The sequence below is a fragment of the Oryzias latipes genome, chromosome 1 (assembly GCF_002234675.1).
Source record: "Oryzias latipes chromosome 1, ASM223467v1".
NCBI classification, from domain to species: domain Eukaryota; kingdom Metazoa; phylum Chordata; class Actinopteri; order Beloniformes; family Adrianichthyidae; genus Oryzias; species Oryzias latipes.
Genome location: NC_019859.2, coordinates 21,171,643 through 21,188,312, shown reverse-complemented (window position 1 = coordinate 21,188,312; position 16,670 = coordinate 21,171,643). Strand labels below are relative to the sequence as shown.

At 37.9% G+C, this 16,670-nt stretch overlaps 2 protein-coding genes across 2 annotated transcripts in view; both read left to right on the top strand.

Annotated features, from left to right (window-relative positions):
* LOC101161464 (protein kinase C beta type) overlaps positions 1–2,941 on the top strand; it is a 34,346-nt gene extending 31,405 nt beyond the window's left edge. Inside the window, exon 17 of the mRNA XM_023958257.1 lies at positions 1,431–2,941. Within this exon, the coding sequence (XP_023814025.1) occupies positions 1,431–1,583 (153 nt within the window). The 3' untranslated portion in view covers positions 1,584–2,941. The remainder of the gene's footprint in view (positions 1–1,430) is intronic.
* Positions 2,942–3,082: 141 nt separating this feature from the next.
* On the top strand, positions 3,083–14,051 carry LOC101161218 (voltage-dependent calcium channel gamma-3 subunit-like). The gene is made up of 4 exons (XM_004066028.4): positions 3,083–3,760; positions 11,543–11,626; positions 11,936–12,076; positions 12,847–14,051. Exons 1-4 carry the CDS (start codon positions 3,550–3,552, stop codon positions 13,416–13,418), a joined length of 1,008 nt encoding a protein of 335 aa, XP_004066076.1. The 5' UTR covers positions 3,083–3,549; the 3' UTR covers positions 13,419–14,051.
* The last annotated feature ends 2,619 nt before the right edge of the window (positions 14,052–16,670 follow it).

The window sequence follows — 16,670 nt, the reverse complement described above, 5'->3', positions numbered from 1 at the left end:
ACAACCAAAGATAAATAACCAACAACACACATTTCATGTTCTGTTTTAACTTCAACCAGTCGTCTTTTTTCTTCTAACAATAATACATTTATTTAGTTGACATGATGTCTATAAATATTCAGTGTATAAAGTTCTGGAGGATGAAGAAACAGCAGAGTATCGGGGTTTAGTGTCTGATTGTACAAAACTGCTGAGACGGTTAACAAAGATAAGAACAAAAGACCAACTAAACTTATAGGCCGAAATCATATTAACCCGTGTAAAACTCCATCTAACCAATATTTTGGATGTCACCTAATCTAACTTTTTTTAGATTAGTGGAATAGTCACAGGTATTTTTGAAAGCATTTATTCCTGCTTTTCTTTAACATTAGTTTAAAAGAGGCAGGAGAAGGGAATTTTATTTGAGGTTTAGACACTTTTCTTTACCTTTTCTTATAACTTTAGTTCATTTCAGTGGCAGGTCTAAGTCGAACAATCTTTGAGGATTACAGCAGAGAAAGTAGAGAAAAATCTGTTTTTTAATTTTTCTCAAAAAAAAAAAGTATAAAAAGTTTCTTCCACATATTGATAAATACGCGATTAAGAGTATTAGATTACTCACTTAAGATGTCTGCTTAGTGTGTTTTGGAACCTTTAGCTTTCTCCCAGTAAAATGTTTTACTTCTTAGGAGTGTTCTCCCTTCTTTTGTTTTTTACTAATAAATATATGTAGTCTGTTCAAATCAAAGCAGTTGAGTTATAAATGTTTCCTCGTTTTCTATTTAACATTTAGGAGCGTAAGTCATTATTAGAAATGCTGTTGAGCTCATGGGGATATGTTAGTAACCACGCGCTAACCCCACATTGACTATTTGACTTACGAAAGAGCTTCTAACCCCACGGATCAACAATTATAGAGTTGAAAGTTATGTACAGTGAAAACCCACAACAAATGAGTGTTTGCCTATGTAAAACTGGCACAGAGCTCAATTAAACGTCATTTTTTTTGTCACTTCTTAGTTGTTTGTACAGCTTTCATGTTAGCTTGTATATTACCAAAACTGTGTTTTGGATTGTTGACGACATTGTTTACTGAAATTCTGCTGAACATTATCATCAGAAATGAAAGGCGAAAGCTTCTGCTTTTTTAGAAACTAACAGCTGTTTGTTGGATAAAAACTAATTTGGTGTGGAATGCATGAAAGACCTTTCTCGTGTCCTGTCATTTGTCAGCACCTTCAAGAAACCCCATTTGTTTTGAATGACAGTGTCTGTCTTAGCTGCAGGGTATTCTGTTTTGTAGTGTGCTACAAACTTTGCTTTCCTTTTTTTCCCCCACCTTTCTTACATGTGCTTTTCAAGCGACCTTCATATCGCTGCATTTTCTACCTTCCCCTTTGCTCAGTCTGTTTCTAACTCTGCGTTCTCTTCACGTGTCTTTGTGGCAGAAGTCTCGCCAAGATGTTGGGAACTTCGATAAGGAGTTCACGAAGATGCCAGTGGAGCTGACGCCGACTGACAAGCTCTTCATCATGAACCTGGACCAGAACGAATTCCAGGGCTTCTCCTACACCAATCCAGAATTTGTCATACAAGTTTGAGGACAAAATTTGATTTCTATAGGTAGCCCAGACATATCAATCCTTAGCCCAACCAAAATGAGTCCAGCTGGTTCCACCCAAGACTTAGGAACTCATTATAACCTCCACAGCCACTGTATCTCACTTAAACATATCACCATAACCCTCAAACAAACTTCAATTAATACAAATGACAACATTACTGCTGGACTCACCCACTTCATAGTGCTGGTTTTCAGGAAGCAGCAGGATTGGGATTGTTGACGATAACGGAAAAGAGATCCAAGGATCTCTGAAAAACATTTTATTAACCAACAACAATTCTTTTTGTCCTAAAACAGTCACATCAGGAATATTCCATAATCAATATGTCATGTGCGTGCTCTCACTTGTGCCATGGTACAATGTGAGATTCTGCAGGGAAGGAGTACTTTTGAGAAATAAATTCCCTGAATTACAACCTCGTGTCCTCAAGTCAAAACTGGACTTCTTTTTAAAGCACGTCTCGTCTTCCAAGGTGATGCAAAAAAAAAAAAAAAAGACAAAGGAAAAAACGTAGAACTGCCTGTTCAACGGTTATACGTCAATTTAACGGTACGTTTCTTTTTGCCTACTCTTTCTGGCACTGTGTGAACAGTGGGTTAGTGCTGTGTAGGCCTATACAGTCGTCGTGATGGAGCTCCTCTATGCATGCCATACAGTCCAGGTTCTGTAGTAAGAGTTGCTTCTGATGAGGAAACTAACTTTGTGAGGTGTCCTTCATTCGTATTCCAAGCCTGTTTAAAAAAAAAAAAAAAAGCCAAACTCAGCTTTAGTTTTCCACTCTGTGTTTCCTCTCTTCAGTAATATTGAAATCTGCACAGCTAAATGTTTTGGTTCAAACAAATCTCAGCAAAGGCTGTATGGCTGTGCCCAAAAATGACTATAAAAATCTTTAAAGGTTGATGTACACTTACTTATGTATAACTTGTGTTTCAGTGTATGTGTGTAAATAGGAACGGGATTAAGAGCTAAGAAATATTTTTATTGTTTATGTACATTGTAATATTTTACTAAAATTATTTAGTTTTTTCTTGAGCCCTATTTACCTTCATTTTTTTGCCTTTCTCCTCCTCTTGACCTGATTGCAGTCATCTTGTCTATCTTGTTTGCTTTTGCTTAATTTTTATTTTTTATTTTTTGCTCAGCAAACATTTTCATTTAGGATAAGTTAAGTCGGTGAAATGAATGTCGATGGGAGGTATACTATGCAAAAGGTCGTAGGTCGAGAGGAAATGAAGGTAACCAGGGAGAATAAGAGAATGATAGTACAAATGTGATGCATGCACCATTTTTATCTGCCTATGAGTGCCAAATACAAAAATGAACATTAAAAAATATTAATCCAAACTGACCATGTTTTCTTTTTTCAAGTGGGGAAAATGTTATTAAACTAGAAGAAGAAAAGTTTGGATTTGTGCTAAGACAGTTTGTTTGAAATGTCTCTAAATGTCTCCTAAATGAACTCTGATTGGGTGAAACAAAAAACTTATTTAATTACCTTTAGAGAAATATCACTTTCAGCTATTGTCCACCTATAACATGTATTTAAAAACTGTCACAAAGTCGCTTTCTGTCACAAAGGAGCAGGTTGGACTCTGGGGTGGCCGCTCTCCATGGTGCTGAAGTCCAGCGCGCGCGCCGGCGGGCTCCTACAAACGCGCGCGCAATTGCAGGCGGGGTTATCTTGCTAACTGGAAAACAAAGCACACTGAGTCCAGGGAGCAGCTGCTGATCCTGTGGGTTTCAGGTTGCGCTCAACGGAAACCTCTGAGCGCTTCCCACAAAGTTTGGGTGAAGTTGCAGCAGCTGCCCGGCCTCATGAGCGGCGCACAGACTGCAACATGCCCTGCCTTCGGCCAGCCGGATCATCCACGCAAAGATAAGACGAGGGGAGTTCAGCTTCAATAGTTTGTGAATCCCGCAAGTGTTGGCTCAGCGGTGGACCATGAGGGTGTGTAACCGGGGGATGATGATGCTTTTGACCACGGCGGGAGCCTTTTGCGCGTTCAGCCTCATGACCATCGCCGTGGGCACGGACTACTGGCTGTACTCTCGTGGGGTGTGCCGCTCCAAAAACCTGAATGACAACGAGACAGTCCACAAGAACGAAGAGGTCCTGACCCACTCCGGTCTGTGGAGAACCTGCTGCACTGAGGGTAAAACACTGAAGGATTCTTAGTTTTTGACAAATTCAAACACAAGTGTTACCATCATTAGATCATTTTTTAAGTAGAAAGTCAGGCAAAGCTTGTTTGCCTTTACGCTTTTAATTATTTATAGGTAATTATACTTGTTTAATCTTAGACTTCTAGAAAGTCTATTTTAACATATATGGTCCTTTGCAACCAGGTATTTGAGAAATTTAATGCAGTTAATTATTTTTTTGAAATGCTAATAAACTGTATTTACAAACCTTTCATGATTTTTTACTGACAAATATAATTTCTACATGTTTCAAAATATTAAAGCTATGGTCCAAAATAGTATCCTATATATCATTTAATATTTTATGAAATTTAATATATTACCTTATACATCCCCTCTTATAAATATCTCTACTAAACCACCAGTGTGAATCAGCTTTCACTGATTCACACTGGTGGTTAAGCAGAGATTTTTTTTACACCGGATGCCCTTCCTGACACAACCCTGTACTTTTTATCCTGGCTGGGGACCGGCACAGGGAAAGTCAGACACAGTCCTGCTTTGTGGCTACACAGTTAAGGGCAGTGGCGTGAAGGGTCTTACCCAAAAACCCAAACTGGATGAAGCTCATCGAGCCCCTGTGAAAACGAACCCTAATGTACCAGTCAGCCAACAGACCACCCAGCCGCTTCTCAGTGCATGCATGGAAGACGCAAAAAAAGAGAAACTGATCTGTTTTTGATGGAACTTATATTTTAAGTGATTCACTATTTTTTATTTACATACTTTAAACTTTTTTTTTAAATATCTCAACTATTGTGTTTTTTTTACTCTTATTCTCTCAAACTACTTAATTAACTACTTAAATACTTAAAATCAAAAGTAATTAATAGAATATTCCTAAAATCATCTTGATCTCAGGACTTTTCATTAATCCTGTGTGTGTATGTGAGTGTTGTCACCATCCCTCAAAGTTACTGACAAAAACAATGTCAAATGTTACATTTGAAGATGATGAAAAGTTACAAAAATGATTTGAATTTATGAAAAACTACGGCTATTTTTGTACCTCCTCAAGTGTCAGCAACTGAAATAGTTTTGTATTGGTAACCATGACAACTTAGTGATGGCTATCATAACCTTTATAGACACTGTCAATAATACAGTAGTACTTGTGCAAAAAATGGCACAGCTGAGCCTTTACAAATGGTCTAGTTTGTCTTTAATTCTTTCCAGTTTTGAACCAAAATTAAACAAAATCGCATCCCTTTGCATCAAATCCCAAACCTGCTTGCAGACGGAGTCTAACTTTTGTGAATAAAATCCAGAGGAAAAAAGTTAGTTGACAAATTGAGATGGTTTTAAAGAAATATGCTTAACTGTTAAGCTTAAATACAAATACAGCATTTGTATTTAATAAGGCAAGCAGCTACTTTTATCTCCAACAGATGCTGATATGACCATGTACAGCTGGTACAGTTCCTTTAGCATTATCACAAGAGACTGTCTGAAAACTGCATAAATATCATTTTTAGTTTGTGGCTACCTTTTTCAAATGGTGTGTTAACATTCTGTAAGCAGTTTATACTTCCACTGTGCACCTAAATCCACATCAGCTCAGGGAGAGATTAAGTTTAAGTTTGTTATGAATATACACAACAGTAAATCACAGAATATTTGTAACAACCCCGTGTTGCGGAACTGAATGAAAGTGTCCAAACAAAACTGTTTCTGCTATTTACATTACTAAACCACTCTGATTAAAGAAAAAGCTAAAGCATAGATTTAAATGTATTATGTGTTTGCCTCAAAAACCCAGTAAAAGGATTTAATTTGAGTGTTGTGTCCTCAGTAGAGGCAAACATTAGCAGTCTTTTCATCTTCTTTGCTACCCACTTTTGCCACAAACACAACATTTTTATTAAGTTGTCTTCAATCTGAAAAAATTGTCACGCTACGGAAATCCAAAATGCTACAATGTACATTTTCACTAAGCATTAAAAGAATTGTTGAAAGATTCTAATTGTGCAAACTAATGTTATTGTGTTATTTTATATTTAGCTCAATTAATAAATTTTAACAGCAGTCACATACTGCTGAGGCCCCCTGGGCTCAGTGGACTTCTGCACCGGGTTTGGAACCAGCGTTAGTTTAGGTCCAGGCAGCGTCAGGATGGAAGCAGTTAACAACCACAGCCAAAAATAAATAAATGTTAGCCTAGCTAAAAAAAAAAACGTGAGCAGCACACATTGAAGATCATTCTGAAATAGTTCCAGATGGATTCATTTTGTCTGAGAAACTTGTTGATTTTACCAGAGAAAATTCACTTCCTTCTTGCTGTAAACCAGGACTGCCCAATCCAGATCTACCTCCCTGCTTGTTTCCCAACTTTCTCTGCACTGCTTTCTACTGATTGGCTAACTCAGGTTTCTCATCCTTCTGATTAATTAAATTCACCTGAACCAGGTAACCGGCTTCGAGAAGTGCTGGAAGACCCTAGAAAACAGGCACGATAGTTTGATCTCAGGATTGAGCGGCCCAGCTGTAAACATTACACCATTTTAGACTTTTATTGTTCTAGTTTCTCTTTAGTGTTTGACACTTCCTATAATGTGTAACCATAGCAACAATAAACACATTTAGAAGCAAATACAGTTAATGGACGAACTTAACAAGAACTTAAAAAATAATCGAATTTGACCAAAATTTGGTTCCAAAGTCTTATTTCCCCCTTGGGTAAGGAAAGAAGCAGGAATTGAGTCTAAAGCAATAATAAAAGCTCTTTTGGAAATAAGAGGCTTGAGCCTTAGAAAATAGGAAAGCGTGTGTGTTTTTAATCTTTTTCTTTTATTTGCAATTCACTTTGACACACGTAATTGCTTTTTCCATAAAATAGAGAGAAAAAACATTAAAAGAGTCAATTGAAGATGCTGTCTTTGCTTTAAAACACAACTGAATTTTGTCTTTTACTAAAGGACTATAGAAAAACAGTGGAGCCACAGGTATTCAATTAATAGTTAAGGGTTATCAGTGTGTAATACCATCACCAGATGCAAGAACAAATCTTGATTTGATAAATCTGATGAAGACCTTAATTGATAATACAAAATAAATCTGAACAGCCCTCTATGTGTGTTATGTCTCTGAAAAGTAACAAAAAAACATTATAAATTACTAAAAAAGGAGAATTGGCTTAGTTGACAGAATATGATTTTAATAAAACTTTAAAAGGGAAACCAATCAGTTTCTGAACAGACTTTTTCTAGACTTGTAGTTTTCATAGAAAACTGGGAAGAAATGGAAAAGCCTATATCTGCAAAATCACAGACATGCTGTGGGCTGTGTTGCTTTTTAGAAAAAGGAAAACTTGCATTTGTACCCAAGATTGTAAATTAAAAGATGGTTTAGTTAATATTTCAAAAAGTAAAAAGAAAAAAAAGTCAAGGTGCCAGAAGCTCTTGCTAATTTTAAATATACTCAAACCAGTTATTGCAAAACTTTTGAAAGGACAGTAGAAGTGGACAGTGGAAGGGATGCGTGTGACTCTCCCAGAGCACAGTACTTTACAAGAACACCTCTGACTCTGACCATCTGCATGAATTCACTTTAAGGTTGGTTTGAACTCATTAAGGGATCCAATATTTCAGTAAAACTTAAGTTAAATGCAGTTCCTTTGATCCAAATAAAATGCTTAAGCATATGTGTCATCAGTGCTTACATTGATGTGATCAAAGGCAGCAGCGAGATTTAACAGGACAAATATAGGCACAAATCCATAATCAGAGGCCATTAAGGGATCATTGGTAACATCCCCAGAGCTTTTTCTGTGCTGTGACATGCCCTGAATCCTCACTTAAAGTCCTCACAGAGACCCTCTTTGTGCAAACCATCACAGCTGAATTTTCCACAGTTTTCTTAGAGTTAAAAAAAGAGATGTAGATTAAATATAAAGCTGCAGATGGACAGAATTCCTGGACAAGAGAAGTTTGGAAGTGACTGTTTATCTCACTGCAGCCCTGATACATAAAGACAGATGGAACCCCATGGGGAAATTCTTAAGAAGTGAAATAAAGCAGTCTGGTTTGAATGGGGTCAAAAAGAAAAACTGAAAAACATTTGATCATTCAAGTTTTGTCCTTGAGCAAAGGGGCTACAGGTCAAAAAAAAAAAACAGTTGTTCTTATTTTCTCCTCTTATGAACTGATCAAACCTTTTAGCAGATTTATTTACACTTGATAATAATAATTAATAATAACAATTAAGAATAATAATTAATTGATACTTTATTTATCTCACGATGGGGAAATACTTCTCCGCATTTTACCCATCCCCCCGGGAGGAGCAGTGAGCTGCAGACCACCCGCGCTTGGGGGGTGACAGCTGGCTGGGGAGAGCAGGGATCGCCCCGCCAACCCTTTGGTTGTTGGATGACCTGTTCCACTGCCTGAGCTAAACTGCCGCCCATTGAAGAGAATTAATGTAACACTTTAAAAGTGTTGGAACACCACTTCTTCTACTTTTATTTTGAAAGTCTGTACTGAAGGATGCAGCTGTAAATGAAGGCGCCATCTCTCATTGCAAACCTTAATAAGGAGCATCATTAGGTTATATTACATTTGCAACCATGCCATCTTCTGAAAAATGACTGTTTTTTTCTACAAAAAATATGTGAATCAAGATGATTTATTGCAAATACATCTTAGAACATCTAGAATTAAACAGAGGGCTCCAAAACTTCAAAACAAAAGTGTAAACTTTGACTTTTGAAGTAAAACGGGCAGCAAAAAGTAACCGTAGCCAGGTTAATTCACAAAGTAATCAAAAGGTGGCTTGTTACATTCTAATTCAGCCCTTAGACTACCATTGAAATTTATTTTCTTGGTTTTTGTTTTGAAAAAGATAATCAGGTTGGAACTTGAAATAACGGCCCATGATCCTCGTCTCTCAACTACTGCAAAGTCAGATAAAGTGCATTTTTTAGTTTAGTATTTAAATATGTGATGTCAACGCATCAAATATTTAAGAGGCTTCCATTTTCCACAAAAATGTGTGTGACTGCTAAAGGCATGGAAAAAATGCTGTATATCTGGGAGTGTCCTGCGGTGTTTGTTGCTAGTATTTGGGCCATAGATCTGTTGATCCCACTGGTCTGTGGTCAGTGTGGTGCACACAAGCACACGCATGGATATGTGGTTGTGTGTGTCCATTTGTTCATGCAATGTATTAAAAAAAAGGTCGTGGGATCACTACCAAGGAGATCAATGAAACTAATTCTAAATTAGTGATTTTAATGTGGAACTGGACTTTATTTTGAACTTCTTACAACAGCTGGATTTCTTCCGCATAAAGCTTTGGGGATTATTAGCTGATTAACTTAACCAGGAAAGGCAGTTGCAGTAAAGCAGCATTAACGATTAGAAAACAGTTAGAAAATACGGCAGGAGAGCTGCCAGTAGTGTAAGAATGTGTGTGTTCATGAGTAAATGGGATTGTAAAGGGCTTTGGGCCTTAATCAAGGAAGAAAAACGCTATAGAAGTATGCACATATTCCCATTTCACCATTATATACCGGTACATGTTGTTTCACACTGAACGTATCAAACTGCATTTTGACCATGAGCAGTATCTTTGTAGAGGGTTACTACTCTAAATGCTTTAATTTTAAATTTCATTCATGTTAGAAAGTTGGTGTTTTCTACTTTGGACTCATAGTTTTCAACTCTAACGCTCCCCTGAGTTTAGATAACACACTTATAAGAGATCAATGATGTCTGGGCTTACATAAAAAGCTAAATCTTTTCAATCTAATTTTTTTTACACTTTAAGTCATACATGCACGAAATACTGCATTTTTGAAATGGGTTCACAATAGAACACTGGTAGCATATACAGTATTTAATAAATTAAGGTCACCAGAAATGATTAGCCTTAGGTATATTTGGAGGACTGTGTGGAACAGAAGGTGCAAAGATAGTGTCCTCCTCTGTGCTTGGCCGTCTGTATCACTGGGATTAATATATTCTAATGTGCAGAATGCTGTGGGAATAGTGGGGGGGTCAATGATCTGCAGTTGTGATTTAGTTCACAGCTCTGCCTCCTCCTAACCACTGAGGGTAGGAGTTTGTTGTCAGGAATGATCACAGGGCTGGACCCAGATGCAGAGATTTAGTGGTTTTAATTTCTTGTACAGGCTTAAACAATAGCTCTGGAAATAACCAAACAACCTGGCACAGGACAAAGGGAGACAGACTATTTAAGACATGAGGGAGGGAACACAGATGGAACCAATCAGAGGAAATTACACAGTCACACCTGTGGGGAACAGACAAGATCAGGAAGGAACATGGCCTGAAATGAGAGGAGTGTTAGTGTTTCAAAATAAAACAGGAAGTGCAACACGAGACAACACAGATGACAGACCAGAAGTGCACAACTCAGGACAAATGATAAGAACGACAAGACATGACATTTGTAATGTTAGGGTACAATTCACCTTAAATAAGGGGCTAATCTAAGGGTTTTACGCCATGCCTTCCACCCTCATCTTGGTTATGTGAAGCTTGGATGCATCTTCTTCTCTGTCACTGAAATCCATGAACCGATTGCAGCTCCCGCCCCGCAGTTTTTGTGCTAAAGTGAAAAACAGTGGAAGCTTTTGGCTGTGAAACAGTCAGTATGAAATAATTTGCTGCTTTGATTATATTCACAGATCCTCTTAACATCTTATGTAAATACTAACGATATAAACATTCAGAAAGTATTTCCAGATTTCAAATCAGCTAAAGATGTTAGAAACAGAATTTGATCATATTTCATACAATTATATCTTCACTTATTCAACTACACATGCTAACAATAGTTGCTGCTTGTTTTGCGCATCACATTATGCATATTCCTAAATTGAAGTGCTATATGTAAGTACAAGACACACGTGATCAGTAAAGAAATACTTGGAGAATTTGATTTGCTGAGGCCACATTTCATGGGAAAAACACCATCACCAGTACAATAAAATCCAATTACTTTTTTGATTGGATTTTGATTTTAATCAGATTTAACATCTGATTTTCTATTACATTCATTTATTACCTGGCTCGGGTATGATCAGTTAATCATATCGTGGTGACATATGAGTCAACTAATCAGTAGCAACCAGTGCAAGGAGAAGTTGAAAAGGGTGGTAGATCTGGATATCCAGAGTTGGGTGGTCCAGATTAAGAGTTCTCCGCTCCATTATCACCTCATTCTTGCTGAACGGGGGAATTACACTGAAAACACTTACCGGTAAACTGGTTTTGTTGACCACCTCTAAAGACTTTTAAAATAAAGCCATTTAAGGCAATATGTGCTTTTGGAATAATCTGGACTGAACTCGCTCACAATGATCAATAATCTTTTGAATCACTTAGTTAAAAACAATCTTATCTTGATGTTTATGGCATTGATTGTGAATTTGCACTTGATAGATTAACTGAGTTAATTTATCTACAGAGTTTATGTATAATAACTGATGTTGTGATTACTTGTTTGAATGAGAAGATAGCTCCTTTCTATGCACAAAATATGTTCTTTTCGTGAGAATAAGCTGTTTTTAGATGTCAGAGAGAGCTGTTTCTAACGTTCTCTTTCCATGTTTTACGTGGTTGTCTAAAACCTAAAAAATGGACCTAAAACTGAGTCCCAAAATGTGATGTCCACACAAGGACGCCAAGTCCTAAGAGGTTAAGCCAGTGTGTGCAGGTAGGCTTCCAAATGATCTGGCCCACAGGTAAAGTATTTCTTTTTGTCTGCAGGGATATTTCGAGGTGTTTGCAAAAACATTGATCACTTTCCTGATGATGCAGACTATGAACAGGATGCTGCAGAGTATTTACTACGTGAGTACAATAGTACATTCAACAGGCAATGTTGAATATTCTATTCTATGAGTCCATTTTCCCTGCATGCAGTCTCATAAAGCAGCTATGGCATCAAATTTGCCTTTTCTAAATATCAACATCTTGATTTTTATTTTAACTACTGGAAAAGTGCTTACGGTATTCATTACGGACTCATTTGACTCCAACTTTCACTTTGTTTTTGACTATCACCTTTAAGTTTGAGCTAGAAAGTGATGACTTAGATTATTAACACAGAATTAAATTCAATTGTTTGTGTTTTGCTGAATATGCTTCTCCTCTCCTCAGGGGCAGTTCGGGCCTCCAGCCTCTTCCCCATCCTCAGTGTGGGATTGTTATTTCTTGGAGGGGTTTGTGTGGCTGCCAGCGAGTTCTACAAGTCACGATACAATGTCATTCTCACCGCTGGCATTCTCTTTGTCTCTGCAGGTCAGACACACAAACACACATTAATCTAAATGATACAACAGTAAGCATCTCCAGGGTTACAACAGTACAAACACAATCAACCTGACAACCGTTGTGTTGTTTTACCATATTCTTAATGGTATGTTCACACCGGCTTTGACAACATGCATTCAAGCAACCACTTCCAAAGAAACGTTGATGTAAATTATTTTTCTTTCTTTTTTTTTTAACTTGTCCTGTCCAAAAGCTGGGCAGACAGATGAGAACTGAATAAATCAAAATTTTTGAGTTCACATGCCACTACACAAATTTTAAGTCCATTTTTGAACTCTACATACAAAACACATGGCCATTGAACGTGCATCGAAAGTTAAACCAGTCGAACTTCGACCAATCGGGGGCTCAGATTTGGTAGTGACTTGTGGGTGGCATCCCTTTTAATTCACGGAGTTGCCAACCATTTGAAAATCGATCATGGAGGAGAAATTTATAATTGCGGTTTGTGCCTGGATGGAATTATATGATGCCAAATTATTTAAATAGTTTAATAGATCTCTAAAAGGAAAAGCCTGAAGCAAGATTGGTGAGATTTGCACCGCTTTAACATGTTGCACCAAGCCTCGTCCAACTATGGCTAAATGTCCTAGTAGTGATAGTTCAGTGTGAACACCATAAAAGCACTTTCAAGGACCTGATATGTATGTAGCATAAGACTATCAGCAGCTCCCGCCCAGCAGTTGTTAATATCCATCACAAACTCATCTTCTGCGTCTCTTTTACTCCCTCTGCAGGTCTCAGCAACATCATTGGCATCATTGTCTACATATCAGCTAACTCAGGTGACCCCAGTCAGAGTGACAACAAGAAGAGCTACTCCTACGGCTGGTCCTTTTACTTTGGAGCTCTGTCCTTCGTGCTTGCTGAGATAGTGGGGGTCCTGGCAGTACATGTGTTCATAGAAAGACACAGGCAGCGGCGCACTAACGGAAGGCCTTCCCTCTTAAAGCCTCCCATCTCCCGTAACTCTTCATATTACCGTGACCGTTACTATCAGAACCGCAGCCGGCGCTGCAGTCACAAAAGCACCCTCAGCACTGGAGACACCAACTCAAACACTTATCAGGCCCCCTTGGTCAATGACCGGGCACCATCCGTCTCTCCGGACAGCAAAGTTGCTGTCATGGCAGGTTTGCAAACGCCAATGACTCTGGACTCGGAGTTCTTGCTGTACACCCTAACATCGCCTCTCAAGGATGGAAGGATCACCATGAGTTTGGATGATTTGACAACTTCAGTCACTCTCAACAACACAGAGATGCTCCCAGGAAACACTGCTTCCAACAGGAGGACTACACCTGTCTGAGAGGAGAGGCAATGCATTGAGAACACGAGACGCACGCGAAGGGTCACTGAGAGGACAACACTAATAACAATAATGATGGTTCTCTTGATGTAGAACTCAGCTCTACTTTTCTCAAATAATTATGTTTTTCAATGTTATGACGGAAGCTCATTTTTATAGATGCCATCGGCAGGAATGAAATAACACTTTCATTTTTTTGTATCCACAATGTTCACTTTTTGCAGCTCAGCTCTACCACGCATCTGTAACTTCTGTGCAAATGAGAGTGAATGTGTGCTTATGGGAGGACGGGCAGAATGGGGTAAAAATGTCAAAAGTAACAACCACACAAACAGAAATCACTGCAAATACATTTAGCATAACCATAAGCATTTCACATGTGTCTGCCCTCTTTTTGTATCTCAAATGCTTAAAATTGTTACCCTAATAGATGCATTAAAGCCCATACCCATCTGTGCCTGACTGTGCTGGAGTGTGCATTGTATGCAGGTGCAACCATATGTGTAAAAAACAAGATTTTGCTATTCTGAATGTGTCTTTCACTTTGTATTTGCGTTCAATAAAGGAACATTAAGGAAAACTAAATGTGTTTTGAGGTGCAGCACAACCGTTTCTGTTACTAAAGCGCTGCGAATCACGAGGTGGCAGTTTTCTCTTCCTCTGCTGCCCTCTTCTGTCTGTTCTGTCATCTCTTCATCTGCTACTGCATCATCTGCTGGCTCTTTTTTGGATTCACGCAGGAGTTTTTAGGACTGTGTCTATGACTAATCACTTCAGTCACAACCCACTAGTCCATCAGCATAAACTGCATAGTATTAAAATCATATCTGTGTTTTCTCGACTTTGACTTGCTCTTGAACCAAGAGGACTTAGGGACTTGTTCCAATAACAACAATTTAGATTTCTTTTGCCTCATCAGAACAGCAAAAACATTTTTTTAGCCTCAGTCCCCTCTTTCTGATCATGTATTCATGATTCTGTCCTTGCAATTATATTGTCCAAGAAGGGTACAAATACATGACTAGTTTAATCAATAATTTTCCATTTGTAACACAGTATATAACCAGCGCCTTGCTGTATGTGACCATGCATGGATAAGCAGCATTAAAGATGATGTCAGGGTAGGAAAAAAAGCTTTAAAAGACAAACTGTACATCAGCAAAACAGCAGGCAGATGACAAGACCTTGTACATTGCCATGGCAGCAGCCATTTTATTACTGCAGGAAACTGTGGTCTGCACTGTCACAAAAGAAGTTGCCCAACAAAACCTTTTTTTTGCAGTCACCCTTTAAAATGACTGCGATGATTTTTACATTTTTTTAGCCTCACAAACCATAAAGACAAGACAAAAAAAGCCAATGACAAAAAGAAAACATTCTATCCAATGAGAAACATGAGGGCATGCTGTCATAAACCTGTGGGCCAGAACAATAAATAATTTCATCTTACCTTCCATTCCATCAAAACAGGTTCTATTATTAAACTCTGTTCTACTAAATCTATTTTTTTTTTCACAAAAGCCTTTTTGGGTGTGAGGGTGCAGGCAAGTCAACATGCTTCTTTGATAAACACACTCTCAACATCCTTCTGCCTCATCTTTGCCTGAATTCACTCTCCAAACGCCAAACAAATGAAAACTAGAAGTAGAAACGACTACCACTTCTATTTAGGTAACCAGACATCACAACAACTCTGTGTCTGTAATTAGGCTGAGTATCACTATACCAAAATATTGATTCAAAAGCAATTTACAGGTTCACATGTTTGAATCTTACTGATTTAATGTTTCAAATTTCCATTCAAAAATAATTTTACTGGTAATAAAAGCTATTTTCAAATAACAAGTGACATAAAGTGAACAAAAGTGGAACTTGTATTGTGAAACAAAATAATGTTAATTATGTGAAGAAATTAGGACACCCTCATTAAAAAAATCAGCTGTCTTAAAAAAAATGTACATATATCAGTCCAATTTTATTTTGAATAATTTCGTTAAAAAAAGAAGAAATTGATTTAATAAAAATAGAACTAAAATATTACTATTATTCTACTAATAGAAAAAAAAAGATCTGAAAAAAAATTCATATTTGAATGGAGGTCAAAGAAAGTTTTAAATTGACTAAACAAATTAATGTCAAGTTATATCACATGGATCACTCAGTCATGTTCAAAATGATACTAAATGTGCATGCATCAAAATATGTGGGAAAATAAACAGGGTTTCACATGGGTGTCCTAATTTTTTCACATGATAACAGTATAGTAATCCTACTGAGAAAGGTTACATGAAAAGAATGTGGAATCAACGGGTGCTTCAAAACCCTCAATCAAGGCTGACTGCAAAGTGACTGGTACCTCAATGTTACAAACAGCAACTGCTGTCACAACCTGAGATCACAGCTAGAATAAACACCAGGCAATCCCAACAGTAATTACAATGGTTAAGTGAAGTACCACCTGACAGTCTACTGGAAACAGTGAATGAAGCATTGAGGGCAATTCCTACCACAGTCCTTCATTAGCAACAGTGATCCTCGAGCTGGGAGAAAAACAATACCCACCATAGAAGCAACAGTTGGAGGCAAAAATCATGGCTGCTTGACCAGCCGCCATTCCAGCCAGATGGATGAAATGGCTGTTAGTAACTCAGCCAGTGAAAGTACACACTCAGTGGCAGGGTCATGACAGCAGAGTAGACGCACTAAGATTGGAAACTGAACAGTACTGGAAAAGTACATGGGAAATGGAGGCAGCACACTACAGCAATGCTCAATGGCTGATCTCTCTGAAAAGCATAGCAACATCTCTGAACACACAGTGGTAGACATCCAAGAAGAGCCTCATGTATGAAAAACTGGACTGCTCCAGGCCCTATAAACCATCAACAGAACTTTATAGCAACTGTCTTTATAGCAAACTCATTGAGGTTATGGAAAATTGGAGTTTGGAATTGGTTTATTACAAGCTATCAAAACAAATAAACAAACAAAAATCTAAAGAAGACAAACAAAAGCAAAATATACTGTAACTGCAGTGTATATATGCTGCCAGGGAAAACATACATGGAGCGACACAACCAAGTGGCTGGGATAGTGTGCAGATACGTGTGTAGAATATGGACCGGAAACCCCAAGGTCAAAGTGGGAAACACCTCCAAAAAACGATAGAGAATGACTGAGCAAATATCCTGTAAGACCTCCAGATACACACGAGCAGGATGGTAATGCCAAACCAACAATTCATAGTGGTGG

Bases quoted from the DNA above. Each gene is read 5' to 3' on its own strand.
- LOC101161218 (XM_004066028.4), top strand. From the start codon at position 3,550: ATGAGGGTGTGTAACCGGGGGATGATGATGCTTTTGACCACGGCGGGA. The intron at 11,627-11,935 runs GTGAGTACAATA...TCCTCTCCTCAG, and splicing joins TGCTGCAGAGTATTTACTAC to GGGCAGTTCGGGCCTCCAGC. The intron at 12,077-12,846 runs GTCAGACACACA...CTCCCTCTGCAG, and splicing joins CATTCTCTTTGTCTCTGCAG to GTCTCAGCAACATCATTGGC.